The 27,935-nt window shown below is 44.8% G+C and overlaps 1 protein-coding gene across 1 annotated transcript; it reads left to right on the top strand.

Annotated features, from left to right (window-relative positions):
• Nucleotides 1-27,744, top strand: ILKAP (ILK associated serine/threonine phosphatase). Its single transcript, XM_026659135.2, has 12 exons — nucleotides 1-73; nucleotides 2,210-2,275; nucleotides 2,719-2,775; nucleotides 4,174-4,293; nucleotides 5,813-5,939; nucleotides 6,996-7,102; nucleotides 7,627-7,720; nucleotides 11,442-11,529; nucleotides 15,042-15,220; nucleotides 24,370-24,489; nucleotides 26,861-26,942; nucleotides 27,485-27,744. Exons 1-12 carry the CDS (start codon nucleotides 1-3, stop codon nucleotides 27,623-27,625), a joined length of 1,254 nt encoding a protein of 417 aa, XP_026514920.1. The 3' UTR covers nucleotides 27,626-27,744.
• Nucleotides 27,745-27,935: the final 191 nt, after the last annotated feature.

A 27,935-nucleotide genomic window follows, 5' to 3' on the forward strand; every position in this document is an offset into this window, starting at 1 on the left:
ATGGATGTGGTTCAGAAGAAAAAGCCCTGGTTCATAGAAAAGGAAGAGAGCAAAATGGGAGAAGAACTGAGGTGTACTTCAGATCCTGTGAGGAATTCAAAGTACTTAGAACATCAGTGATAAAGATGCAGATTTCTTCAGTTTGCCATTTCTGTGTCTCCTCTGCTAAAGGCCATTGGTCTTCTTGTAAATACTTAGCAGTGTTATCTGAAATAACCTAATAGAATCTCTGCCCCTTCATTTCCTACACTATCCAAGGTTTCTTAATGAGTCTTTTTAACTCTTGTAAATCAGAAGTGCTTTAGCTAGAAATGCTTACAAAGGAGTTCTGACTATTTCCAGGAAAGTGACAGTTTCTGTCTTGTGCAGTAGCAGTCTATAGTTAGGGTGGAGGGGTTCATTTGGGGCAAGGATTGTTCTAGAACAGGCCTGCACAACATGCGGCCCGCGTGGGCTCACCGTGTGGCCTGCGGGGGGGTGAGTAGGCAAGCGGCAGGTGAGGGAGGGGGGCTGAGTAGGCGAGCGCGCGGGCAGTGGCGGGGAATGAGTAGGCAAGCCGGGTGGGTGGAGGGCTGAGGAAGCGAGTGGGTGGGCAGTGGCGGGGGGCAGGTGAGCCGGTGGCGGGGGAGGGGGAGCTGAGGAGGCGAGTGGGCGGGCAGTGGCGGGGGGTGAGGAGGCGAGCCGGGGGGATGGGGGGCTGAGGAGGCGAGCGAGCAGGCAGTGGCGGGGGGTGAGGAGGTGAGCCGGGGGAGGGGGGCTGAGGAGGCAAGTGGTGAGTCGGTGGCTGACCTGTTGTACTGATCTGGTCTGGCTCCCATCCCCTCTCCCAGGGCCGGCTCCAGGCACCAACAAAACAAGCAGGTGCTTGGGGGCAGCATATTTCTAGGGGCGGCATTCTGGTGCAGGCCATCATAGGTGCCGACTCCGGGGCATGGGGAGAAAGTGCCCTCGCCGCCCCAGCTCGCTTCCTCTCCACCTCCGCCTGCTCCCCTGAGCACGCCGCTGCCTCCCAGGCTTGCCACTCGCGAAACAGCTGTTTCGCGCAGCAAGGCTGGGAGGGAGGAGAAGCCAAGCGGCGGGGCGCTTGGCGGAGGTGAGCTGGAGCGGGGAGTGGTTCCTCTACCCCCCGTTATTTCCTGCGCCCCCCCACCCTAGCTCACCTCCGCTCGGCCTGCTCCCCTGAACGCTCCGCTTCTCCCCCCTCCCAGGCTTGCCACATGCGAAACCGCTATTTCGCGCAGCAAGGCTGGGAGGGAGGAGAAGCCAAGCGGCGGGCACTCAGGGGAGGCGGTGGTGGTGGAGCGGAGGTGAGCTGGAGCGGTTCCTCTACCCCCCTGTTATTTCCTGTGCCCCCCCACTCTAGCTCACCTCTGCTCCGCCTGCTCCCCTGAATGCGCCGCTGCTCCGCTTCTCTGCCCTCCCTCACCTGAGAAGCGGAGCGGCGGCACGCCCGGAGGAGCAGGCGGAGCGGAGGTGAGCTAGGGCAGGAGCTCATGGGGGCCCGCAGGAAGCAATGGGGGAGGGAGAAATGCGGCATGCCGGGGGAGGAGGCGGTGCTGGGGATTTGGGAAAGGGGTTTGGAAGGGGTGGAGTTGGGGTGGGGCCGGGGGCAGAGGGGCACGAAAAAGAAAGGGGAGGCGGCCAAAATCCTAGAGCCGGCCCTGCCCTCTCCAAGGGTTGCAGCTGTCTGGAGGTGCCTGCCTTCCACGCCTCCCTCATTCACACCTCATTCATTCAACAGGGCAATTGATTACAAAGTGGGGGGAAGATCTTATTCTACTTCTAGCAAAAAGACATTTTTCTTTTACCTTAATTATACTACCTTAGGGGCCTGCTATAACATATTACCAAGGTTCAATACTGCTGTTTCGGTGGGGTGGCGCTGGGGAAGGAGGGTTTTTTTCCGCAGGGCAGGTGGCGCCCGGGGTGTGTGTGTGTGTTTCGGCAGCGCTGGCGCAGGGGGGGTTGTTTCCGTGGGGCGGGCGGCGCTGGGGTGTGTGTGTTGTGTTTCGGGGGGGGGGGGGGGGGGGGCGGGGGGGGGGGGTTGTCGGCGCTCGGAGGGTTTCGGCCCTCAGCTGTTTTCTTTGCAGTAATATGGCCCTTGCCACTTTACGAGTTGTGCAAGCCTGTTCTAGAATAACGGGGCATTCCTTTTTTTCCTGTGAATAATTTTTCAAGTATGTTCTGACTCTGCTCTGATGTGTTTTAGGGAAAGAAGCACAAACAGGGCCTTTGCTTTTTGATGATCTTCCACCGGTCAGCAGTGCTGACTCAGGTATGAGGACTCTAATCGTTGTCTTGGCATCTGCCTAGCTTGTTTGCATCAGCATCTCTTCTCACACTGAGATTTTGTCTAAACACTTTTTATTATACATAAGTATAGGATAAAATCTTCCAAAGTATCTACATGTTTGAGTGTCCATCTTCCTCCTCCTCACTCATTTCTTCAACTAATATAAATGGCTATCTTAATATGGATCTTTCATATTTTTTGAAAAGTTAACATGGGGCATATTAAAAACATCAACATAAGGCCTAGGTCCTCCCACTGTCTGCTAATAATTGTTTTATATCCTGGAGAGGTACACGTTTAAACTGATCTGGTCTGAGTAAGCTGACATTTTGTAGCCTTCACACATCTGTTGGACATGATCAGAATTCTGCTCATGGGGTGGAGGCACTCAATTTACATTTGTTGACTGTTTCCTTGTGTTTCAGGGACAGGAGGACCTTTGCTCTTTGATGATCTCCCACCAGCCAGCAGTGGTGACTCAGGTAAGGGACTTGTAACCGCCTTCATGAGGGTCCCTCCATACATGTCTTTTCTCATGGAATTTGTCAGCATAGCTTGTCATACTGGGACTGTGATTCATCTTGTTCTTTCCAACAATCTTGCCTGTATCTTGGTGAGTATTTGGGCACTTGTACTGGTAGTGGAGACGTATTCATGTAACTAAAAATCTAAGTTCATCAAACATGGGTCTATCTGCAGAAGTAAGTACATGCATCAGTTCTTGCTAGCTGACTCCATAACATCTCTGATGTCCTTGAAAGACTGCAGATAATGGGTTTTATAATACAGTAGTTCTCAACCAGGGGTATGCAGAGGTCTTCCAGGAGGTACATCAACTCCTCTAGATATTTGTCTAGTTTTACAACAGGCTACATAAAAAGCACTAGCAAAGTCAGTACAAACTAAACTTTCATACAGACAATGACTTGTTTATACACTGAAATGTAAGTACAATATTTATATTCCAATTGATTTATTTGATAATTATATGGTAAAAATGAGAAAATAAGCAATGTTTCAGTACTAGTGTGCTGTGACACTTTTGTATTTTTATGTCTGATTTTGTAAGCAAGCACTTTTAAAGTGAGGTGAAATTTGGGGGTACAGAAGACAAATCAGACTCCTGAAGGGGGTACAGTGGTCTGGAAAGGTTGAGAGCCACTATTGTACTATATGCTTTTTGGAGGTTGGAGTGAACTTAGGGCTCTCTAAAGTGAAAAGTGTAAAGAGCACTTGCTATAGTTACACAGGCCGCAGTTAAGCACTATACAAGCTTCTTACAGCATTGCCACTGTGACTTGATCCTGGCCAAAACTGCCCACTGCTGTTAGAGTAACTTAAAGCTAGACTGCCAGATTTGCCAAATTTTCATCATGTACACAGCTAGTCATTAGGGACTAGGAGGAGACTCATTCCATGAGCACTGAATCCACTGTCACTTCAGATCCCATGCTAATTATGTTTCTACCTCATCACTCCTGACTTTATTTTGTAATCCATCCTGTCTCTTATATATCTTCTATATAAGAGTAGTATTGTCTGTCCTAGAAAGTAGTAACAATCCTTTTCATGCATGATAGACTTGTTGCAAAAACTAGAAATTCCTCAGCTTCAAACTTTTGGTTTTAACATATCGAAGCAGTCAACCCAGATCAGTCTGGTAACTAGGAAACTAATGACAAGGCCAAAGTGGGGGAGAGGGGAGTCTGCCAACCAAAATTTACCAGACTGTAGTAGTACTGTAGGTCAATAATACTTCAGTGTAAAAGGAATTGTTCTCTTCAGTGTAAGAGGTGAGTGATTCCCATAAATAAAAACAGAAAAGGGCAGAAAACACTTCTGCAAAGTCTTCAGATATCTGTATTTTTGCTGTCTTCTAGCTTCACGCATCACTGAGCAGGTCTCAGCAGTAGGGAATCATGGGAAAGGAGAGAAGAGGAAAGTCTCAGAGGAAGAGAAGAACGGCCGTGAAGAACTTGTGGAAAAGAAAGTTTGTAAAGGTTTTCAGACAGTTTGAAAACAAATGTACTCTGTTTTGTACTCTTTACGTTGGGTTGAGTAAGTCCAGATCAAAGCTGATCTCTGGTTCCTCAGTACACTTTCTATGGTTACTCTAAGAAATGAAGTGTGTTGCCTGCTGGCAGAGTTCATACTTAGATCCCAGGGTTTGGATGCATCCCCTAAGTATGTTCTTATTAATTTGGGAGGCTATTAGCAGTTGTGATGAACCAGCCCAGAAGTATAATAGTGGGTACTTTCACAAACATGCATAGACCTACAGTCAGAGCACAAGTCCTGGAGTAGCAGAGGTGGAAGTGACTGTTTGACTCCTGGCAGAGTGGTTCAGACCACCTTGCCCCGCTAGCATCTTGTCACTCCAACAAATGGTTGCAATGAAAAAAAGAGAACTCCTGAGAAAAATGGCTTAACCTTTCACATCTGGCTTGCTTGCTTTTTGGTGCAGATGTGTAAGACACAGTAGTGATACAGATTTCCTAACATTGTACTAGGCTTTGAGAACTGGATGTGTACAGTAGGTTCAAACTAAGAAAGATAAATTTGATTGAAACAACATTTGGTTTAGCGTTTTTATCTATTGTTAGCAGCCTCATTACAGATTTACTGTTTCATCAAGAGCAGGGGTCTCAAACTCAGTTTACCTTAGGGCCAGTGCCAGTCCTCAGATCCTCCCAGGAGGCCAATGTCACTCATGCCGCCCAGAACCCGCCCCCCAAAAACTCTGCCCTCCCACCTGCCTAAGGCTCTGGGACGGAGTTTGGGTGGGGGTGGGGGTGCAGGCTCAGGGCACGGGTGCGGTGCTTACCTGGGGCTCCGGGGCAGGCCAGGGGGCCTCCGTGCGCTTCTGCCCCCAGGCACCGCCCCCGCAGCGTCCCATTGGCCGCAGGGGCGGTCGGGGCAGGAGCAGCATGTGGAGGCAAAGCCCCACCCCGCCCCTGGGCCACAGGGAGGCGCTGGCAGCCATTGGAGCGAACAGGCAGACGCTTCTCAGCTCCGCTGCGCTGCCAGGGCCCCTGAGGGGGGCGGCAGGTGTGGCCAAGGGAGAGACCCGGCCCCAAAACTGCTGGAGCCCCACGGGCCACATTGGGGAGGCTTGCAGGCCGCAGATGGGAGTTTGAGACCCCTGATCAAGAGAGTTTCCATGGAGTGCATCCCTCTCCTGGTCGTGCAATGATATCCCAGTCTGATGTAGCTTTAGCACTCAAGCTTGGTTGCCCTGATTCAATAGGATGCAAACTGCCTTACAGTTTCTGATGTTGGGGACACTTAATACTAGTGTCACAAAGCATGTCACTTTCAGCAAAAGGTTCCAAAAGCTGACCCTTTTTTAAGAAAAACCTTTAATTTCAAGTATAGCCCATGCAGGGCAAGACATGCTTCTTGTCATGGTACCATGGGATTTTCAGAATCTTGCATAGAGCAAAAGGATCACAAGTTTGTAAATCAGGCTTAGGAGACAGAGGAGTTTCATGTGTGTAATCTTGCTTTGATTCTCACTAGCATCTGGAGGCATCTTTGGACTGAAAGGTTATATGGCAGAGAGGAAAGGTGAACGAGAGGAGATGCAGGATGCACATATCATCTTGAATGACATCACTGAGGAGTGCAGACCCCTTCCCGCTCAAATGTAAGTAGGCCAGACCTCCGGAGTCAGGGAGTAACATTGTAGTAGAACAGAGTCATGACAAGAAGATGAAAGAGCTCCCATTAACTTTGCCTGAGCTCTTGACAATGATCCCTCACTCTGAGCAACTACTGCTCATGACTAAATATTGCTTTGTGTGATGGCGTGGGTGATCTGGATTGTATTCCTAGCTCTGCCACTGACCTTGAGAAAATCATGTAAGGTTTGATGATGCAAAAGGTACCTCATTTGTTAGGTGGTCCACATCAGGTGCCTAAGACCTGACTTTTTTCTTTTTATTTATTTATTTTCCCCATGAAGTCCTGAGTACCCACCACTCCCGTTGACTTCAGTAGAAGTCAACTCCTCCTAGTACCTCTGGATATCAGACCCAAGATACCTGAAGGCTCTGAACTTGAGTATAGCTGTTTAAGCCTTGCCTTTGGGGTTTCACAACAGTTAAAATCCCAATTGTGGCAGTGATGAGGAGCTTGGATACTTGTAGAAGAGAAGCCATCAGGTATCAAACACTCAACTTAAATTAACTATATCTTTTAGATGATTAGAGGGGAAGTGGTGGAATGTATCATTTTTAAAAACAACACGGACAGGCCATAAAAGATCATTTAAAAACATTCTTTTAAAGCTAAATATGTGATCTAAAGCTTGTAGAACAAAAGGCAATTTGAAAATAGTATGTCCCCATGTCTCTTGTGTATTGCACAGCTGTGTTGGACTGGCATCTGTGAATAGCAAATTCTAAAATTGTTGGAGAGAGGTTCCAGAGTTGGAGTGCCCATGAGGTGGAATGTTTAGCTGCTGTTAAATGTAGCTGGGGGCCAAAGCGTCTTTTCCTTTCCTTCATTTCCTGGGGGAGGTGGGGAAACTTTTAGTACTCACACATGCTAGCTCTACACTTTTTAGAGGAAACACTGCATTTTCTTTTCCAATACAGGTTGGGAGAGGTGCTAGGGACACAAGCCTCTTTACTAAATCTTAACTTCTGGTTGATACCAGCCGTTTCACAGCTAGTTTACATTAATGTTTCTTCCTTTGCAGAACCCGTGTCTCATACTTTGCCGTTTTTGATGGCCATGGGGGAGTTCGAGCTTCAAAATTTGCAGCACAGAATCTGCACCAAAACCTGATTAGGAAATTTCCTAAAGGTAAGAGAGGGCCATGTGGGGGCATGTGCATCATCTTTCATTCCTTATGACTTGCTGCTGTGGTGTGTCCACTAAGAAATGACCTTGGACAGCCAGAGCCAGGGACATAGCTGTGTGTGGAGTATTGGGCGACCATGCCTCTAGGCTGTAGATAGGTGAGGTGTGAGAAGTTGTTGAGCAGATTTGTGAGGCTATCAAGCCAAAAGCCATAACAGTGTTAGCTAGATTAGGCAAGTTCTATGAAATAGCCAGAGCAGATCTGTGAATACGGCTGAGGAAAATAATAGCGTTACAATAGGTGTCCCTTGTCTTCAAGGGTGAATAACTAGGCTATGTTTACAAACTGGCCATGTGCTTTTATATCTGAATCTTTGGCAGTTGGGGACATGGGCCGTGTCTGCCCTACGTAAGTAACATACGTGCAGTGTGACCTGTTTATGCATGTCAGACAAGTGAGGAAGGGGGCAGGGATTAGATGAGCATGGTGTTTCAAAAGGAGCATGCGCCACTTTCTCTTGTCACAGGAGAGGTAGTCAGTGTGGAGAAAACAGTGAAGAGATGCCTTCTGGACTCTTTCAAACATACAGATGAGGAGTTCCTGAAGCAGGCCTCCAGTCAGTAAGTATAAATGTCCCCCAGAGCTACTTGTAACTATTTAAAATGTTCCTCTCTCCCAGACCCCAATTCTTAGTTGTACCTCCTGAGTGGTACAGCCAGAAGTTGCAACTCCTACATTGGGGCAAAGAACGTAAGAATGGCCTTACTGGGTCAGACCAAAGGTCCATCCAGCCCAGTATCCTGTCTACCGACAGTGGCCAATGCCAGGGGCCCCAGAGGGAGTGAACCTAACAGGTAATGATCAAGTGATCTCTCTCCTGTTGTCTATCACCACCCTCTGACAGAGGCTAGGGACACCATTCCTTACCCATCCTGGCTAATAGCCATTAATGGACTTAACCTCCATGAATTTATCCAGTTCTCTTTTAAATCCTGTTATAGTCCTAGCTTTCACAACCTCCTCAGGCAAGGAGTTCGACAAGTTGACTGTGTGCTGTGTGAAGAAGAACTTCCTTTTATTTGTTTTAAACCTGCTGTCCATTACTTTCATTTGGTGGCCTCTAGTTCTTCTATTATGGGAACAAGTAAATAACTTTTCCTTATTCACTTTCTCCACATCACTCATGATTTTATATACCTCTATCATATCCCCCCTTAGTCTCCTCTTTTCCAAGCTGAAAAGTCCTAGCCTCTTTAATCTCTCCTCATATGGGACCCGTTCCAAACCCCTAATCATTTTAGTTGCCTTTCTCTGAACCTTTTCTAATGCCAGCATATCTCTTTTGAGATGAGGAGACCACATCTGTATGCAGTGCAGTATTCAAGATGTGGGCGTACCATGGATTTATATAAGGGCAATAAGATATTCTGCGTCTTTTTCTCTATCCCTTTTTTTAATGATTCCTAACATCCTGTTTGCTTTTTTGACTACTGCTGCACGCTGCCTGGACGTCTTCAGAGAACTATCCACGATGACTCCAAGATCTCTTTCCTGATTAGTTGTAGCTAAATTAGCCCCCATCATATTGTATGTATAGTTGGGGTTATTTTTCCCAATGTGCATTACTTTACATTTATCCACATTAAATTTCATTTGCCATTTTGTTGCCCAATCACTGAGTTTTGTGAGATCTTTTTGAAGCTCTTCACAGTCTCTTTTGGTCTTAACTATCTTGAGCAGTTTATTATCATCTGCAAACTTTGCTACCTCAGTTTTTACCCCTTTCTCCAGATCAGTTATGAATAAGTTGAATAGGATTGGTCCTAGGACTGACCCTTGGGGATCACCACTCCATTCTGAAAAGTCATCATCGCTCCTTGCCAAGAGTCCAGTTGGCCCATATGCAAGTTGGAGCCACATCCTTCAATGGCTGCTCTTAGGCTGGCAGAATGGCCATAATAGCCAGAGTGTAGTGCGCTCCAGCCCTGCCCCCCTACACTACAGGTTGTACAGGACAGCAACATAGGGCTACCCTACGCTGTAAGGGTAAGACCAGGATTGCCATGGGGAGTGAAGTATTACGGGGCCAGAATATGAGCCAAAACTGGCCTCTGTCCCTCTCTTCTATAGCACCTTTTGTGACCTGTATCCAAGGAGATCTTGCATATTACTAAAATAACAGAAACAACAAGGAGTCCGGTGGCACCTTAAAGACTAACAGATTTATTTGGGCATAAGCTTTCGTGGGTAAAAAACCACTTCAGTGAAAGCAATAGTTTTTTAACTTAAATCTGCAAGCTCATAACATGACAGAGTGGCATGTTCCTAGCACAAGGAATTCCAGATATTCAGGGAGTTCTGCATCGCCCTCTATCCAGAATTCAGGTGGCTACCAGCAGATATACTCCCACATAGAGCAATGCACATGATCAAGGATTCTAGTGAACCACTGAGATTTTTTTTTTCATGCCTTAAGTTATGTAGTTAACATGGGACAGGCAGATAAAAGTTTACTAGTTAAATCTTGCATTATTTTCAAGACTGCTTTCTAAAGCAGTGGTTCTCAACCAGGGGTCCGGGACCCCTTGGGGGACAGTGATCAGGTTTCAGGGGGTCTGCCAAGCAGGGCTGGCATTAGACTTAATGGGGCCTAAGGCAGAAAGCCGAAGCCCCACCGCATGGGATTGAAGCCTGGGGCCTTGCCACCCTGGGCTGAAGCTGAAGACTGAGCAACTTAGCTTCACAGGGCCCCCTGTGGTGTGGGGCCATGAGTAATTGACCTACTTGTTACCCCTAACGCGGACTCTGGCTTTTATATGCAGGAAAAGTTACTGTGGCACAGGTGGGCCGTGGAGTTCTTATGGCATGTTGGGCGGGCCTCAAAAAGAAAAGGGTTGAGAACCCGTCCTCTAAAGGATGAATGGGTCTGATGGTTAATGACTAATATTTGAATCATCCTTCTAATTGACTATACTTCTTTTTAGCTTTGTTCTAGTGGAGACTTATTTTCCTTGAGGAAAAACACAGCCTATCCCCACGTGTGGGGGGAGGGGGAACCTAACACTTTGAGATGCCACCATGTATCGCTTTATACTTAAGCTTGGCTACCAGCCTGGTATATCCTTTCCATTTAATAACTTTTCATCTATAACATAGCTGGAGAGAATATCAATACATCCAGCAATGAGCTTAGAAATTTCACTTCTTGTGTACAACATCACAGACCAAACTCTCGCTCAGCCCTCTAACCCTAACCAGTTAAACAAAACAAACATTACCAGTGTAGGCACAAAAAAGTACTAACAGAATTCGTTAAAACAATTATTTGGTATCTTTCCCAAACCTGTGTGAGTATTTTAAAAAACAAAAAAAAACCACTTCATCTAACCTGTATATATTATATTCTGTAATCTACAGGCTGCATTTGCAAACTTGTTAGTTATAATATCAGCATGTTGAAATTATGGAGAAATTTAATTAGGCTCTTCAGCATCAGGAAAACTCAGTGAAAGATGATTTATGAGCAGATAAGTTTAAGAAATGACACTCAAAATTGCTATACTGTTATATCTGGTCCACAATAAGGAAAACAGTGCTGCAGCTATAATCCAAGCAGCATTTCTGATTTTACACAGTGCTGTCCAGACACCAGTTGAACTACAGCAAGCCAAATGTCAGGAAAACAACTTAAACGGGGTGGGGATTGCTGAAGCTGGAGGATGGTGGGTACTGTGGGTGATGAGTTGAAATAGTATGGGTGAGGAATACCAGGGTAGAGGGGAAGAGTGAGTAGATTGCACATTCTCCTCTGTTACTGTTTAGTTCCTCACCATCCACCTGCCCTGCACTCTGTGGAAGTTGCCACTTAGGGAGAGCTTCCATTATTTTTTAGGCACTGAGAGCTAGGCAGTTACTGTGAAACTGGTTCTGTCATACCCTTAAATGAGTTTCTCTGGAGTTGAGTGTAGCATAGGATGGGAGGAGAAGAAAAACGGGGTCAGGTTCCAGCAGCTGCAGAGAGGTAGCTCTTACCTGCAGCCATCCCTGAGAACCCCACCTCGGGGGTGCCACCCCACAGTTAGAAATTGCTGCTCTGTTGCTAATCTGTCTTCATCTTCGTATGTATCTTGTCTATAAACCTGTTTTATATAATTAATTTAACAAAAACCTGTGAGCAAAACGGGGAGAACTCCCAAACAGAAGCTTGGTGTTTTTGGGCTAGCTGACTTCTGAATGCCTTGCAATAGAGGCATCCTTTGCAGGGTTCTCTGAACCTTTTGAAATAGAACCTCTAACAAAAACTAGCTTTTTCCATTGTAACCTTATTTCTGGTGCCTTCAGGAAGCCTGCCTGGAAGGATGGTTCCACAGCAACCTGTGTCCTGGCTGTAGATAATATCCTTTACATTGCCAACCTTGGAGACAGCCGGGTAAGTAGCACTGAGAAACCTACTACATAGATTTTAATTGTATAACATCCCCAGTACCTACAGGAAGAATGGATTTCCACTCTTTTTGCAGGGATTCTTGTTGGGAGATGCTAAAGTAATTGATCTCCCCACCCACACAACCATTATTTACTAAGCTTCACTGAAAGAGACTGGACAGAAGTAGCTGGGAGCTCCCCAACTATTCCTACAAAGATTCCTCCTTGAAGAAGATGGAACTTAGAGTAGCTGTGTGTCCCTCTAGGTTCTAACTTACAAGAACATAAAAATGGTCATACTGGGTCAGACCAGTGGTCCATCTAGATCAGTATCCTGTCTTCTAACAGTGACCAATGCCAGGTGCTTCAGAGGGAATGAACAGAACAGAAAGTCATCGAGTGATTCATCCCCTGTCATCCATTCCCAGCTTCTGGCAAACAGAGACTGGGGACACTCAGAGCGTGAGGTTGCATCTCTGACCATCCTGGCTAATAGCCATTGATGGGCCTATCCTCCAGGAATTTAACTAGTTTTTTTAAACCCTGTTCTAGTTTTGGCCCTCAACATCCACTGCAACAAGTTCTACAGGTTGACTTTGTATTGTGTGAAGAAGTATTTCCTCTTGTTTGTTTGTTAAACCTGCTGCCTATTAATTTCATTGGGTGACCCCTAGATCCTGTGTTATGTGAAGGAGTCAATAACACTTCCTTATTCACTTTCTCCACACAGTCTAGATTTTTATAGACCTCTATCATATATCCCCTCTTAGTTGTCTCTTTTCCAAGCTGAGAAGTCCCAGTCTTTTTAATTGCTCCTCATACAGAAGCTGTTTCATACCTCTAATCATTTTTGTTGCCCTTTTCTGAACCTTTTCCAATTCCAATGTATCTTTTTGAGATGGGGCGAACAGATCTGCACATAGTATTCAAGGTGTGAGCGTACCATGGATTTATATAGGGGAAATATATTTTCTGTCTTATTATCTATCCCTTTCTGAATGTTTCCCAACATTCTGTTCGCTTTTTTGACTGCCACTGCACATTGAGGGGATGTTTTCAGAAAACTATCCCCAATGACTCCAAGATCTTTCTTGAATGGCAACAGCTAATTTAGACCCCATCACTTTAGATGTATAGTTGGGATTATGTTTTCAATATGCATGGATCAACATTGAATTTCATCTGCCAATTTGTTGCCCAGTCACCCAGTTTTGTGAGATCCCTTTGTAATTCTTTGCAGTCTGTTTTGGACTTGAGTAATTTTGTATCGTCTGTAAATTTTGTCACCTCCCTTTTTCAGATCATTTGTCCCTGGGGGACACCACTGTTTACCTCTCTCCATTCGGAAAACTGACCATTTATTCCTACCCTTCACCTCCCCCACCCATCTTTTAACCAGTTACTGATCCATGAGAGGACCTTCCCTCTTATCCCATGACAGCTTACTTTGCTTAAAAGCCTTTGAGGGGCCTTGTCAATGGCCTTCTGAAGTCCAAGTACACTATAACCACTGGATCACCTTTGTCCACGTGCTTGTTGACCCCCTCCAAGAATTCAAATAGATTGAGGCATGATCTTCATTTACAAAAGCCATGTTGACTTCCCCAACAAATCACTTGTGTGTCTGGCAATTCTTTATTATAGTTTCAACCAATTTTCCTGGTACTGAAGTTAGGCTTACTGGACTGTAATTGCCGGGATTGTCTCTGAAGCTTTTTTTAAAAATTGGCATCACATTAGCTATCCTCCAGTCATCTGGTACAGAAGCTGATTTAAGCAATAGGTTACATACCACAGTTAGTAGTTCTGCAATTTCATATTTGAGTTCCTTCAGAATTCTTGGGTGAAGCCCATCTGGTCCTGGTGACTATTTTAATTTATCAGTTTGTTCCAAAACATCCTCTGACACCCCGATCTGGGACAGTTCCTCAGGTGAGACATCTAAGAAGAATGGTTCAGGTGTGGGGAATGTCCCTCATATCCTCTGCAGTGAAGACTGATGCAAGAATTGTTTTTCCGCAATGACCTTCTCTTCCTTGAGTGCTTCTTTAGCACCTCGACCATCCAATGGCCCCACTGAGTGTTTGGCAGACTTTCTGCTTCTGATGTACTTAAAATTGTTAGGTTTTGAGTCTCTGACTAGTTGCTCTTAAAATTCTTTTTTGGCCTGCCTAATTATACTTTTACACTTGACTTGCCAGAGCTTATGTTCCTTTCTGTTCTCCTCAATAGGATTTAACTTCTAATTTTTAAAGGATGCATTTTTGCCTTTAACCACTTCTTTTACTTTGTTTAGTCATGGTGGCACTTTTTTGTTCCTCTTACTATGTTTTTTTAATTTGGGGTATGCATTTAATATGAGCATCTATTATGGTGTTTTTTAAAAAGTTTCCATTCAGCTTGTAGGCATTTCACTTTTGGGACTCAACCTTTTTAATTTCTATTTAACTAGCTTCCCCTTTTTTTTGTAGTTCCCCTTTCTGAAGTTAAATGCTACTGTGGTGGGCTTCATTGGTGTGTCTCCTCCCCTTCTGCCCCCCACAGGGATGTTAAATTTAATTATATTATGGTTGCTATTATCGAACGGTTCAGCTATATTGACCTCTTGGACTAGATCCTGTACTCCACTTAGACGCAATTCTTGATTTAGTCCTCCCATTGTGGTTTCCAGGACTAGCTGCTCCAAGAAGCAGTCATTTATGGTGTCAAAATACTTTATCTCTGCATCCTGTCCTGAGATGACATGTACCCAGTCATTATAGGGATAGTTGAAATCCCCCATTATTACTGAGATTTCTATTTTTTATAGCCTCTAATCTCCCTGAGCATTTCACAGTCACAATCACCATCTTGGTCAGGTGGCCAGTAGTATATCTCTATGGCTATATTATTCTTCTTCAAGCATGGAACTTCTATTCATGGAGATTTTCTATAGTACAGTTTGGTTCATTTTAAGATTTGTACTATATTCGACTCTCTGCTTTCTTTCACATATAGTGCCACTCCCCCACCTCCATGACCTGTTCTGTCACTCCTATGTATTTTGTACCCTGATATTGCCGTGTCCCATTGATTATCATCATTCCACCAAGTTTCTGTGATGCCTATTATATCAATATCCTCATTTAATATCTGGCACTCATATTTGCCCTTTTACTAAGAAGGGCAAATATGACTTCTAGCATTTGTATATAAGCACTTACAAAACTTGTCAATATTTAGCTGTCTGCCATTAGGTGATGTGATGTTATGCCCTGCTGCAAACCTGTTGTGTTCTTTAGCTGTCTGCTGGTGCATTCTAGATTTTGCTAGATACCTGATTATATCTTTTAGCTAGTGGTGTATTCAATTTATTTTAAAATTACTTTTGAAATGCAAGTAATTTATGGGATTTGTAAGACCAATCCTTTTCCTTGCCAAAGGGCTATTCAGTACAATATCTTTCGGTCTTGGCATGAATTTTTATTTCCTGGGAAATTGAACCTAAGAACCTTTGTTCTGCTTTTATTTTGGTAGAGACTTTATATTACAGGCTTAATACCACTTACTCACAAGGGATTTTTGTCAGCACAGGCGATTTTGTGTCGTTACAACAAGGAAAGTCAAAAACATACAGCCTTAAGTCTCAGTAAAGAACACAACCCTACCCAATATGAGGAGCGAATGAGGATACAGAAGGCTGGAGGAAATGTCAGGTAAACAAGAGAAAGCACAAGAGAAGAGATGGGAATGAGCCTGAACTCTCATCTGGTTTCGACGTGCTGAGCACACCCAACTCCCATAGAAGTCGATTGTGCTTAGCATGTTTGAAAATCAGGGCACATAGGAATCTTGTTGGAGAAGCAGTTGTTTATGGGATGCCCTCCAAGAATCCCGTAACTGGAATGGTTGGCTGGAATTAATTTTCCTGGCCTTAGAAAGAAACTGAGGGTGGATTTGTCCTAGAGGCATGGTACTGTGTTGCAATGGCAGGAGGGTGGAGCAGTGTTGTGTCTTTGAGTGAAAGCCAGATGGCACTAAACAAGCACATATAAACTAAAACATTTGTGAAGGAAATAAAGACTTTTTTAAAATCAACATCAGGAAATTCTTTAACAGCTAAAAATTGCTCCTTGAGTGTTTCTAAATCTGCTTCCTCATTTCCTTGAAATGTTGTTACGCATACAGTGACACCCTTAGTTCATCAACTAGGGGTTTGTCTATACAGACAGTCAATGCATGGCAAGGTGAGGTGTAAATCCACTCCACGCTAGTGTGCTGTACACTAACTGTCCACATGGATCCTGTTGATGCACACTGAAAGTTCTGTAGTGCGCATTGATATACTCCCATTTCAAAGCAGAGTAGCATTTTAGTATGTGTCAGCAGGGTCTACCCAAACAGTTAATGCGCAGCAGGCTAGTGCCAGATAGATTTACATCCCAGATTGCCATGCACTGTATAGACAAGCCCTTAGTGATGGTTAAGGTTTGAGATGTTCCCTATATTTAAAATGGGTATTCTTTCTAGAGCTGGAATGGACTTCTTTTCAAGTGCACTCACTCTGTGTGCATGTGAACACATAGACACTTTCAGTCTGGTGTGTATTAATACTTAAATATCTGCTGTATTTTAATATTTGCTCACTTCCTTGAAGGTTTCCTCTTGACACAGTCAATGTTTCAACTAGTTACATCTTGACTTTTACAGGGAAGTCCAAATCAGAGTGAAAAGATGTCGTTTGGGGTGTGCTTTTTAAATTCCTAAACATTTGGAATGCATGTGCTTCAAGCTGCCTTGGAATCGTTTGTTGCAGGGTGTGGGAATGGGTGGGCTAAGGCTTGTAAGGCTAGCTTTCTCTATAAACGACATGTCCCTTATCTTCAGAGAGCACATGCCATTATTTGTGTTTATCACCAATCCATCTCTGCAAGTAGGAAGGAGATGAACAAGTCTCTATTAGTTGTTTGCAGACTTTAGGCAACATCTCCATTGACTAGGAATCTACCCCTGTTTCAGTGGTTAAACGTTTTGTACCAGAGAGAGAGGGAGGAAGGGAACTGTCAGCACACTAGTTAATTATTGCAGTTTAACAAATAAGAGAAGCACCTGAATGGAGTTCATCCAAGTTTTTGGTGGTGGAGTAGGTTCTGCCTACTGTTTTGAATTCAAAGGTTTACATTTGAGTAACACATACTTTAGGTCTCTGCACAGTTGCCTATATGTATTAGTCATCACATAATACAAGTAGTGCTGTGTATTAATGATACTATATAAAGATATACCAGTAAAGCTTAACTAAAGAGAGAATTAAATAGGCAGTGTCTCTGAAAAAGTAGGGGGCAAGCTAATGAGGGGTGGGGCACCTTGAAGAAATAAGCAACTACCAACTGGAGAATCAGGGCCTAGGCAAAGATGAGGCCATGATTAGAGGAGCAGTGTAAGTGGACTGGCAAAGGGGGATACAGAGATCAGGATGGAGCAGGTCTCTGCATGGAAAGTCTTTTTTGAAAAGCCAGTTGGTTCTAAGTAGGGCTGTCAATTAATCGCAGTTAACTCACTCAGTTAACTCAAAAAAATTAATCGTGGTTAATTGCACTGTTGAACAATAGAATACAAATTGAAATTTATTAAACATTTTTGATGTTTTTCTACATTTTCAAATCTATTTCAATAGATTAAAAAAACACTATTAAGTGCGCTATTAAGTAATAATAGAATACCATTTATTTAAATATTTTTGGATGTTTTCTACATTTTCAAATATATTGATTTCAATTACAGCACAGAATACAAAGTGTACAGTGCTCACTTTATATTTTTGATTACAAATATTTGCACAGTAAAAATTATAAAAGAAATAGTATTTTTCAATTCACCTCATACAAGTACAGTAGTGCAATCTCTTTATCATGAAAGTGCAACTTACAAATGTATTTTTTGTTACATAACTGCACTCAAAAACAAAGCAATATAAAACTTTAGAGCCTACAAGTCCACTCAGTCCTACTTCTTGTTCAGCCAATCACTAAGAGAAACAAGTTTATTTACATTTATGGGAGATAATGCTGCCCACTTCTTAATTACAATGTCACCTGAAAGTGAGAAAAGGCATTCACATGGCACTGTTGTAGCTGGCGTCGCAAGATATCTGTGCCAGATGTGCTAAAGATTCATATGCCTCTTCGTGCTTCAGCCATCATTCCAGAGGACATGCTTCCATGCTGATGATGCTTGTTAAAATAATGCGTTAATTAATTTTTTTGACTGAACTCCTTAGGGGAGAATTTTCTCTTGCTGTTTTACCCACATTCTGTGATCTATTTAGTGTTATAGCTGTCTCAGATGATGACCCAGCACATGTTGTTTGTTTTAAGAACACTTTCACTGCAACTTTGACAAAATGCAAAGAAGATACCAATGTGCAATTTCTAAAGATAGCTACAGCACTTGACCCAAGGTTTAAGAATTTGAAATGCTTTCCAAAATCTGAGGGGGATGAGGTGTGGAGCATGTTTTCAGAAGTCTTAAAAGAGCAACACTCTGATGCAGAAACTACAGAACCTGAACCACCAGAAAAGAAAATCAACCTTCTGCTGGTGGCATCTGACTTACATGATGAAAATGAACATGCATCGGTCCGCAGTGCTTTGGATCATTATTGAGCAGAACCCGTCATCAGCTGGACACGTCCCCTGGAATGGTTGTTGAAGCATCAAGGGACATATGAAACTTGAGCACATCTTGCGATGCCAGCTACAACAGTGCCATGAGAACATTGTTTTGTTTTTGAATGTAGGCTTTTTTGTACATATTCTACATTTGTAAGTTCAACTTTCATGATAAAGAGATTGCACTACAGTACTTGTATTAGGGTGAATTGAAAAATACTATTTCTTTTGTCTTTTACAGTCCAAATATTTGTAATAAAAAATAAATATAAAGTGAGCACTGTACACTTTGTATTCTGTGTTGTAATTGAAATCAATATATTTGAAATGTAGAAAACATCCAAAAATATTTAAATAAATGGTATTCTATTATTACTTAATAGTGCACTTAATAGTGATTAATTTTTTTAATCTATTGACCGCTCTAGTTCTAAGATGGCTAGAAAGTCAGTAAGGGTGATGGAAAGAAGGCATGATATGGTGGTCTCACTTTTAAGATCCTTCATGGCTAATTCCCAGCCTGTTATTTCATAAATGGTATTGAGATGTCAGCCCTTACCCTTGCTCTACTGTTGATGTCAGCCTTCGTTGCTCTTGGCTGCACCTTCGTGCTTTCTCCCATGTTGCCCCCATGTATGGGCAAAGCCTCCATTTTGTCCTTCAGATCCTTCCGTAAAACTCACCTCTGCCATAGTGTTTACAAAAAAGTCAGTGGTTAGGCTGTTGATTTGCTGTGACAGCTGCTTATTATGGCGATCAGAATCATCTTGTTACTTTGTACTCCTGTATGATGATTCAGTGTGTTGGCTGTTGTCTTACATTTGGATTATACATTCTTTAGGGCAGGGACTGTCTTATGTTTGTACAATACTTAGCACAATGGTCTCTAGGCCTCTAGGCACCACTACAATACAACTAGTAAATAAAAGATGGGTATAGCACATACATCAGACTTTCTCCATTATCCTGTACCTCTGCCCTAACATGAAGGGACCAACCCTTGTGTTTTGCTAAGGCTGCCAATGAGGGTGAAGATTAATGCTTGTCTGTGGTTTCTATTTGGGCACCTGTCCACTAGGAGCTACAGTGACACTGCCAAGGCAGGCCACTGAAAAGCCATCTGGCAGCGGCTTTCTGCTACTATTGATGGTGCCTTATGTTGAATTATGCCAGGTGCACGGTTAAGGTAGGATTTTCAAAGGTGCTTGTTGATTTCATTGGGAGCAATTAAGCCAGCGTTGAATGCTTTTGAAAAATCCCATGCTCTGGGCCATAACTTGATGTATTTAAGCTTTGTTAGATATCCCTAGAGTGTGCGGTTATTGACCTTGCTGGAATTGAATCAGTGACCTGGAAGTGAAAGGCCCATTACCAAATGCCCCCAGGCTCTTGACAGTCTTGAAATGGGAGGGGCACATGGTATCTCCCTCCTTTTTGTGCACATCACTCATGTTTCTGCATGTCACAGCTCCTTTTAAAAAAAAAAAAAAATCTGCCTCCAGGGCTTGTCTCCTGCATATCTCTGGCCTGCCAGAAAGCAGATCAGCATGTGCAGTTTGAAGAAGTTGCTTGGTACAAACACTGTAATGATACAGTGGGTTGTTCTCTCTTGTCAGTTTGTGGGAAGAGAGGGTACAGGAAGAGGCATGTTTAGATTTGTGCAATTTCTTAATGCTACTTCTTCGAGTGCTTGCTCATGTCAATTCCATTCTAGGTGCGTGCGTGCGCGCCCACGTGCACAGTCAGAATTTTTTGCCTTAGCGGTATCAGGAGGGCCGGCTGTGGCACCCTCTGGAGTGCCGCACTCATGCGCTGGTATATGAGGAGTCACCAGCCTTACGTCCTCTCAGTTCCTTCTTACTGCCCCTACAGTTTGTCAGAGTGACTTCCTCCCACCTCGGGAAGTGGATAATGGTTTTCCCCAGCACCTATTTATATATAGTTGTTTACAGTAGTTAGTAATTAGGTGTTAAGTTATAAGGGTTAGTTTAGTAAGTTAGAGTCTCAGCAGGGACTTTGCCCCAGGGTGGGGCATGCCCAAGTCCCTGGGTTTCAAGCCTTGTGGTAGAGGAGATCCCTCGGGAAATGAGGGGGAAAGGAGTCTACTCCGGGATCAAGTACAAAGGAGCCTCAATCTGGTACGTTCCACATGTCACCATCTGGGCCTGTTAATAAACTAAAAGAAATCGACCCTAATACTGGTGCAACGAACAGAGTTTATAGCGGGGTGGTCCTCGATTCCATGCAGGCAAGGTGCTTCCTCCCAGAGGTCCGTTTCTGAGCCATGAGAGACCTGATCTTGCACGTGAGGGCCTGCCCGCTCACCACTGCTTACGCATGCCTAAGGTTGTTAGGCCACATGGCAGCCTGTACTCTATGTGGTACGTCATGCCTGGCTCCATCTCAGACCCCTGCAAGCATGGCTTGTGTCAGTCTACATCTCTAATAGGCACAATCTAGACCGCGCGGTCATCCCTGGAATGGTGGTTGGACCCTGGATTGGTGTTGGAGGGAGTTCCATTTGCATCCCCGTTGCTGACCCTGGTTTCTGATGCCTTGGACCTGGGATGGGGAGCTCACCTGGGCAATCTCAGCACGCAAGGTCATTGGTCACGAGGTGATCGCTCCCTCCACATAAACGTCTGAAAGCTCTGAGCGATTCACTTGGCCAGCCAGGCTTTCCTGCCTCATCTGAGGGGCAAGGTGGTCCAGATCCTCATCTGAGGGGCAAGGTGGTCCAGTCCAGAACACTGCCACAATGTTTTATATCAACAAGCAAGGTGGAGCCTGGTCGTCAGCCCTTTGCCAAGAAGCTCTCTGGCTGTGGGACTTCTGTGTGAAGCATGCCATCCATCTCGTGGCAGCGCACCCTCCCGGGGCCAGGAACGTGTTGGCAGATGGCCTTAGCAGGACCTTCTCATCTCACCACGAGCGGTCACTCCACCCAGCGGTGGTCAGCATGATCTTCCAGAGGTGGGGATCTCCCTGAGTGGACTTGTTCGCGTCCAGATAGAACAGGAAGTGCCACATATTCTACTCGATTTTGGGGGATTGACAGAGGCTCCCTGTCTGATGCCTTCTTGCTCCCGTGGTTGGGGGCCCTAATGTACGCCAGTGCCTTTAATCCAGAGTCCTCATGAAGATCAAGAAGGACAAGGTGAGTGTAATCCTCATAGTTCCGGCTTGGCTTCGCCAATACTGATTCCGCATGGTGCTGGATCTCTCGGTGGCCGCTCTGCTGCAGCTACCACTCTGGCTAGACCTGGTGTCCCAGAACCACGGCAGACTTCTGCACCCAAAGCTGGCCGCGCTGCACCTGACGGCTTGGCTGCTGCATGGTTGAATGAAGAGGAGCAGGGGTCCTTGGCCCGAGTCCAACAGGCCCTGTTGGGCAGCAGGAAACCCTCCACCAGGGCAACCTACCTGGCCAAATGAAAACAGGTTCATATGTTGGGCCTTGGACCAAGGTCTTAGGCCTCACTACAGTCGATCCTGGACTGTTTGGGACGATCTTCTACATCTCAGGCTACAGGGCCTGTCTCTTTCATCGATCAAGGTCCACTTAGCCGCTATTTCTGCCTTCCACCCTCTGTTCCAGGTCAGGTCAGTGTTTGCTCACAACATGACAGTCCGGTTTCTAAAAGGTCTGGAGTGGCTCTATCCTCAGGTCTGTGATCCTGTCCCTCCTCAGGACTTGAATCTCATACTGTCAAGGCTCAAGGGCCCCCCTTTCGAGCCATTGGCTTCCTTCCTGTTCCCTTCTTGTGCTTTCATAGAAGGTCTCATTCCTCGTGGCAATAACATCAACCTGTAGGGTCTCTGACATTAGGGTGCTTACCTTGGAGCTGCCCTATATGGTGTTCTACAAGGACAAGGTTCAGCTGCAGCCACACCCAGCTTTCCTGCACAAGGTAGTTTAACAGTTTCATACCAGCCAGGACATAAGAGGTTTTGGAAAGAAAACTGGTAAGTATAAGTCACATGAGGAGCGTAGATTACACACTCTGGACATCAGGAGGGCACTAACTGTTTACACAGAGAGAACTAATCCATTCCATAAGTCAATGAATCTATTCGTCATGGTGGCAGACAGGATGGAAAGGCCTTCTTGTGTCCACCCAGAGAATTTCATCATGGATCACCACCTGCATTTGTTTTTGCTATGAACAGGTGAAAGTGCCCCCACCGGCGATTATAACCACCCATTTAACCAGAGCACAAGCCTCGGTGAAGGCCTTCCTGGCTCAGGTGCCGATCCAAGATATCTGCAGGGCCACTGCCTGGTCGTCCATCCACACATTCATGTGCCATTACGTGCTTACCCAGCAGGCCCGGGATGATGTTGGCTTCGGTAGAGCAGTGTTCTAAGCTGCACAACCATTAACTCTGAGCCCACCTCCAAGGGTGTACAGCTTGTGAGTCACCTAGAATAGAATTGACATGAGCAAGCACTCAAAGGGGGGAAAAATAGTTACCGACCTTTCATAACTGTTGTTATTCAACACGTGTTGCTCATGTCCATTCCACTACCTGCCCTCCTGTCCCTCTGTTGGAGTTGCCGGAAAGAAGGAACTGAGAGGGCATAGGGCTGGTAGAGCCTCGTATATGGGCGCCACAGCTGACCTTATGGATACCACTAAAGCAGAAATGTCTGACAACTGTGCACATGGGCGCGCGCACACTTAGAATGGAATGGACATGAGCAACAAATCTCGAACAACGGTTACAAAAGGTAGGTAACCATTTTTCCTCTCTGGAAGCTCATTTTCACCATCCCTATAAACTAGCTTTCTTTCCTTGTCCTCTTAACAGGCTGAAGGGATCGGGGTGGAGGATGAGAGCAGGGAAAGTAGAGCCCTCCTTTTATAACCAGAAGCAATTAACAGTTAACAAAAATTAAAAGCTAAACAGCCATTTAGATTAGGATCCATTGATTAGGACTCATCTTAGTAATAACACTGCTTAAGTTCCTTAAGAACATAGCAAGGGTGGCCAGTGACTGAGGAGCAACAGAACAGCACTAGAAAGCTTGTCCACCCCACTGTCTTACTGATGCACTAATATTTTTAAAGCAGTATTTTCTGAGAGGAAAAGAATGAAGCCTCCAAAAAGTAGCCCCATCTACATCTTTGATCTGCAGGTGAGTCAGCAGGATCTTATGATCAGTGGTATCAAAGGCAGCAGATAGCTCTAGTTATCTCCGATTGAGAAGAGGAGATCATTGGTCAGAGCCATAACCACAGTAGAACCCAGACTGTGAGGGGTCAAGGAAGTCAGAGGCATCCAGCTACAGGGAATGTGTCACAACATTCCCACTCTTAACTGAAACAGAAGATTAGAGACAAGTCAATAATTTGACAGATTGTCAAGGTCAAGAGCACTTTAATTGGTGGAAAAAATAGCCAGGTCCAGGTGCTTCATTGTTTTCTGTCTTAGTATAACACTACATATGATGATCCCACTCTGTTCTCTTGCCTCCCCCAATGCAATGGTATTTCCATTCAAAATTATAATCCTCTACTGAGTTCGTAATGGAAACTCACTTTCATTAGCAAATCACTTTGTGGTCCATTCTTAATCCTCATGGTTGTTGACAGAGTATCATTCTTTGCTGTACTTAAATGTGCTCTGATGCTCACTGTCTTTTGTTTAAAATATCTCCTATGTGTAGCCTCTCCTTTTTGAAGTCAAGGTTGGGGTTTTGTTAACGCTGACTTCAACAAGCCCTGGTTACACACACTATGCTCAGCTCTTATGCTTTTGAATTATGTTTTCCTGCCCTGTTAGGTTTAACGCCTCTCAGTTTAGGGCAAGTCCAAAGAAAAGAAAATGGTTAATCCTACTGATGATTTCTTTCAATCTCTCCCTATCTTCTGTCATTGTTGAAGTTTCTGTGTGGAGTTTGTTCACCCTGAATGCTATGGCTTAAGAAATAGGAGACATGGGATGAAATCCAACCTATTTTTAGGCAATGGCAAAACTCCTCCTAGTTTAAGTGGGGGCAGGGTTTTACCCATAGTGTCTAAAGAGTAGGCCATCAGGAATAGCTCCTCTGCATTTCAGCCCTAAGTGTCTGCTTGAGAATGTGCAGTCAGTCTTCCAGCGAGAGAGAGAAAGGGATGTGTGCGGTGTTGGGAAAGCTGGTGTACTGCTAAATTATTTTGTCCCAACTGGGCTTCCTTTTCATCATTCAGGGATGGACGAGTGCTGGGTGTGCTGGAGGTTTCCCGCTCCATTGGGGATGGACAGTACAAACGCAGTGGTGTCATTTCTGTGCCGGATATCAAACGCTGCCAACTCACACACAATGACAGGTAAAGCATGTCCAAGCAGAGGGTAAAGCAAGGTATGTGTTCAGTGCCATTTGTTTAGCAGTTCATAATGCAGAATCTTCTCAAGTCAGATCACCAGAGTCATCTAACTACTCCTTATTCTCATCATTGTGATGGCTCTTTTCTTAAATTTGTTTTTTGATGGAGAGTTAATTGAAAGGGTTCATCATGTGTGGAGCAGTGTAAGCATATGTAACAATTACAGAACTACAGACTGACAAAGCCCCTGCACTAAACAGCTTACCATCTACAGTAATTCAAATGCGGTATTATGGGCAGGGCTGATACCCCTGATTATTAAGGTTGCCTGACAATTCTTGCTTTTAAGACCCTGTTTTCATTTGCTTGTAAATTTGCCAAATTCTAACCATTTGGACTGAAATGTTGCATGATGGGTGCATGCCTCAGGCTGAACTATCTTGGAACATTTCAGGCATAACCGAATGAGGCTAGAGAAAAATACATTATTTTTTGCTTATGTTAAAAATTCAGGCAGATTTTCCCTTGAACTGCTCGCACGCTCATGCTCTGGAGCAGTGACTTGATATTTGGTAGAGGGGTGGCTTTTGCGTCCGAGATGTACTTTTTGCCATCCCCACGAAAATGTGCTCAAATTCAGCCAAGATGATATAAGCCTTTGAAAAATCCTAGCTCTCACATGCTCAACAAGGACTTGCGAAAACATCACAACTAAAATTTCCAAAGATTCTGTCTGCATAGGCATGCTCCATTCTGGGGCTAGAGCAGACTTCCCTTCCAATTTTTCACTCTGCTGCTGGGGGTCATGCCAGGGCCAGAGCTGGACCCTGAAATGGAGAGCAGGGACACTCTTCTGCTCAGTGCTCCCCCCTGCTAGTTCCAGGCAGCATGGAGGAGGAAAGTGCCTGATTTAAATGCAGAGCGGATCTGAGATGGAAGGGGATGGGTAGTAGAATGGAACAAGGAGAGGGGACTGACTGGGAAACTGTGGCGAGGAGACGGGAGGGGAAATGAGAAGAGATACCTGATGAGCCAGGGTGGGAAAGGGGACTAATTCTGACTGGGCAAAGACATCAGAGTCAAGTTAGGAAATGCCTGAATTAAGGGTGCTTGTGGGAGCTCTGAGACACTAGATGCTGTAATGTGGGATGCCCTGGTGGTTGTACTGGGGCACCAGCCCTGCTGATACCCCTCATATTCCCTTGCTTTTAGCCACTTCACAGGGGAGAGAGATGGAAGAACAGAACTTTCAAGGGAAGAGTGAGTTCCTGCAGGAATGGAAATAACTATATATGGGCAACACACAGTGACTTTGCATAACAAGTCATTGTATTCATTGTTTGTAGAGCCTCGTAGTATGTCCTGACATAGGAACTCTGCTACTGCATCTTTATTATACTTTTGGCATGTTCTCTAGTTTGTGTAGGGAATATGTAAGGAGGATAGCCTCGGGGGGCATCAGCATACTTTCCAGCAGCTGATAGCAGTGCTGTCAAAGGTTATCTGTATTTTGGAAAATCTTCCACAAGATTCTACCAGAGGGCATCTAGTAAAATAAATTGGGGATTTTGTAGTTGGAGGGTGGAAGAGCCTACCCATATTGCTAGGGCCCTACCAAATTTATGGTCCATTTTGGTCAATTTCACGGTCATAGGATTTCAAAAGTCGTAAATTTCATGATTTCAGCTATTAAAATCTGAATTTTCACGGTGTTGTAATTGTAGGGGTCCTGACCCAAAAAGGAGTTGTGGGGGGATTGTGGTACTACTACCCTTACTTGTGCGCTGCTGCTGGTGGCAACGCTGCCTTCAGAGCTGAGTAGCTGGAGAGCGGCGGTTGCTGACTGGGAGCACAGCTCTGAAGGCAGTGCCACCACCAGCAGCAGCGCAGAAGTAATGTGGCAATTTCCACCCTTACTTCTGCGCTGCTGCCTGCAGAGCTGGACCCTCAGTCTGCCTCTGCCACTCTTCGGCCACCCAGCTCTGAAGGCAATAACACAGAAGTAAGGGTGTCATGGTATGGGATTGCCACCCTTACTTCTGCACTGCTGCTGTGTGGGGGGGAGGTGCTGCCGCCTTCAGAGCTGGGTGCCCAGCCAACAGCCACTGCTCTCTGGCCACCCAGCACTAAAGGCAGTGCAGAAGTGAGGATGGCAATATCACAGAATCCCCCCCGCAACTCCCTTTTGGGTCAGGATCCCCAATTTGAGAAAAACTGGTCTCCCCTGTGAAATCTGTATAGTGTAGGTAGGGTAAAAGCACACACAAGACCAGATTTCACGGGGGGAGATCAGATTTCACAGTCCCTGATGCATTTTTCATGGCCGTGAATTTGGTAGGGCCCGACATATTGCCTAGCGTTGATTCTCTTTCAGGTTCATTATGCTGGCCTGTGATGGCCTCTTCAAGGTCTTCTCACCAGAAGAAGCTGTAAACTTCATCTTGTCCTGCCTGGAGGTGAGGAGAAGGCAGCTCTAGGGTGGACTTGCATGTGCAGTTTCATCAGTGCAGAAGGTGTGAAATACTAGCATGCTGGGAAGGGGAGAGCATAGAAGAGAAATACACTTTTAGGTGGAACCAGTGTGCTCTGGCAGCTTATTGAATGAGAGCTATTCTAAAATACTGTAGGATTGCCTCATTCTCAAATGATTGCTTATTGCCATTATTTGTCCTGTTTAATCCATCTCTGCTTCATGGGACCATCACCATTTTATTGTCTCCCAGCCCCAGTATGAAGGAGAGCTGCTCCTTAGCCAGTATGAGAGAGCTTTCCTTGCACATTTTTAAATTCCATGTATGAGCAGTCTGGGCTTTTTCCTAGAGCTGGAAGAAACAGAATCCTGAAGAACAGGACGCTCTTTTAATGTTGCCCACGTGAAGTTGCCGTTGGATTGTGCAGCATAAAACTGTAGTCCGCATGAATGCAGAGCACTGTGAAATGTTTACACTCAGCAGAACAGGTTTGTGTGAGTAGTATGGTCAACTTCCTCTTTCAACAGGACAAGAATATCCAAACAAGAGAAGGAAAATTAGCAGCTGACGCTCGATATGAAGCAGCCTGTAACCGGCTGGCCAACAAAGCAGTGCAGCGAGGTTCTGCAGATAATGTCACTGTAGTCGTGGTCCGGATCGAGCACTGAAGGAAAACATGCAGGGATGCAGTCCAGAGCTGCATGTGATGGATTTAAATGCAAGAACAAAGTGTGTAAGAGGGTGTGTGTGTGTGTGTGTGTGTGTGTGTGAGAGAGAATCGGGGAGGGGGGGAGGGGTATGGGTCTCCTCCCTGGATGCTCTTCTTTGTAAATAAACTTCTTTTTTCTAATTGTTTTAGTTCATATTTTTGTTTACCATATTTTATAAATGAATTTCTGTACATGACAGATTGCATTTCCTGCTACTACAGTTGGGGCTTCATGTGGAAATTCATGATTGTTTCAACTGCCTAATAAC

This window comes from Terrapene carolina, unplaced genomic scaffold (assembly GCF_002925995.2).
Source record: "Terrapene carolina triunguis isolate 2854851 unplaced genomic scaffold, T_m_triunguis-2.0 Scaffold583, whole genome shotgun sequence".
Classification (NCBI taxonomy): Eukaryota; Metazoa; Chordata; order Testudines; family Emydidae; genus Terrapene; species Terrapene triunguis.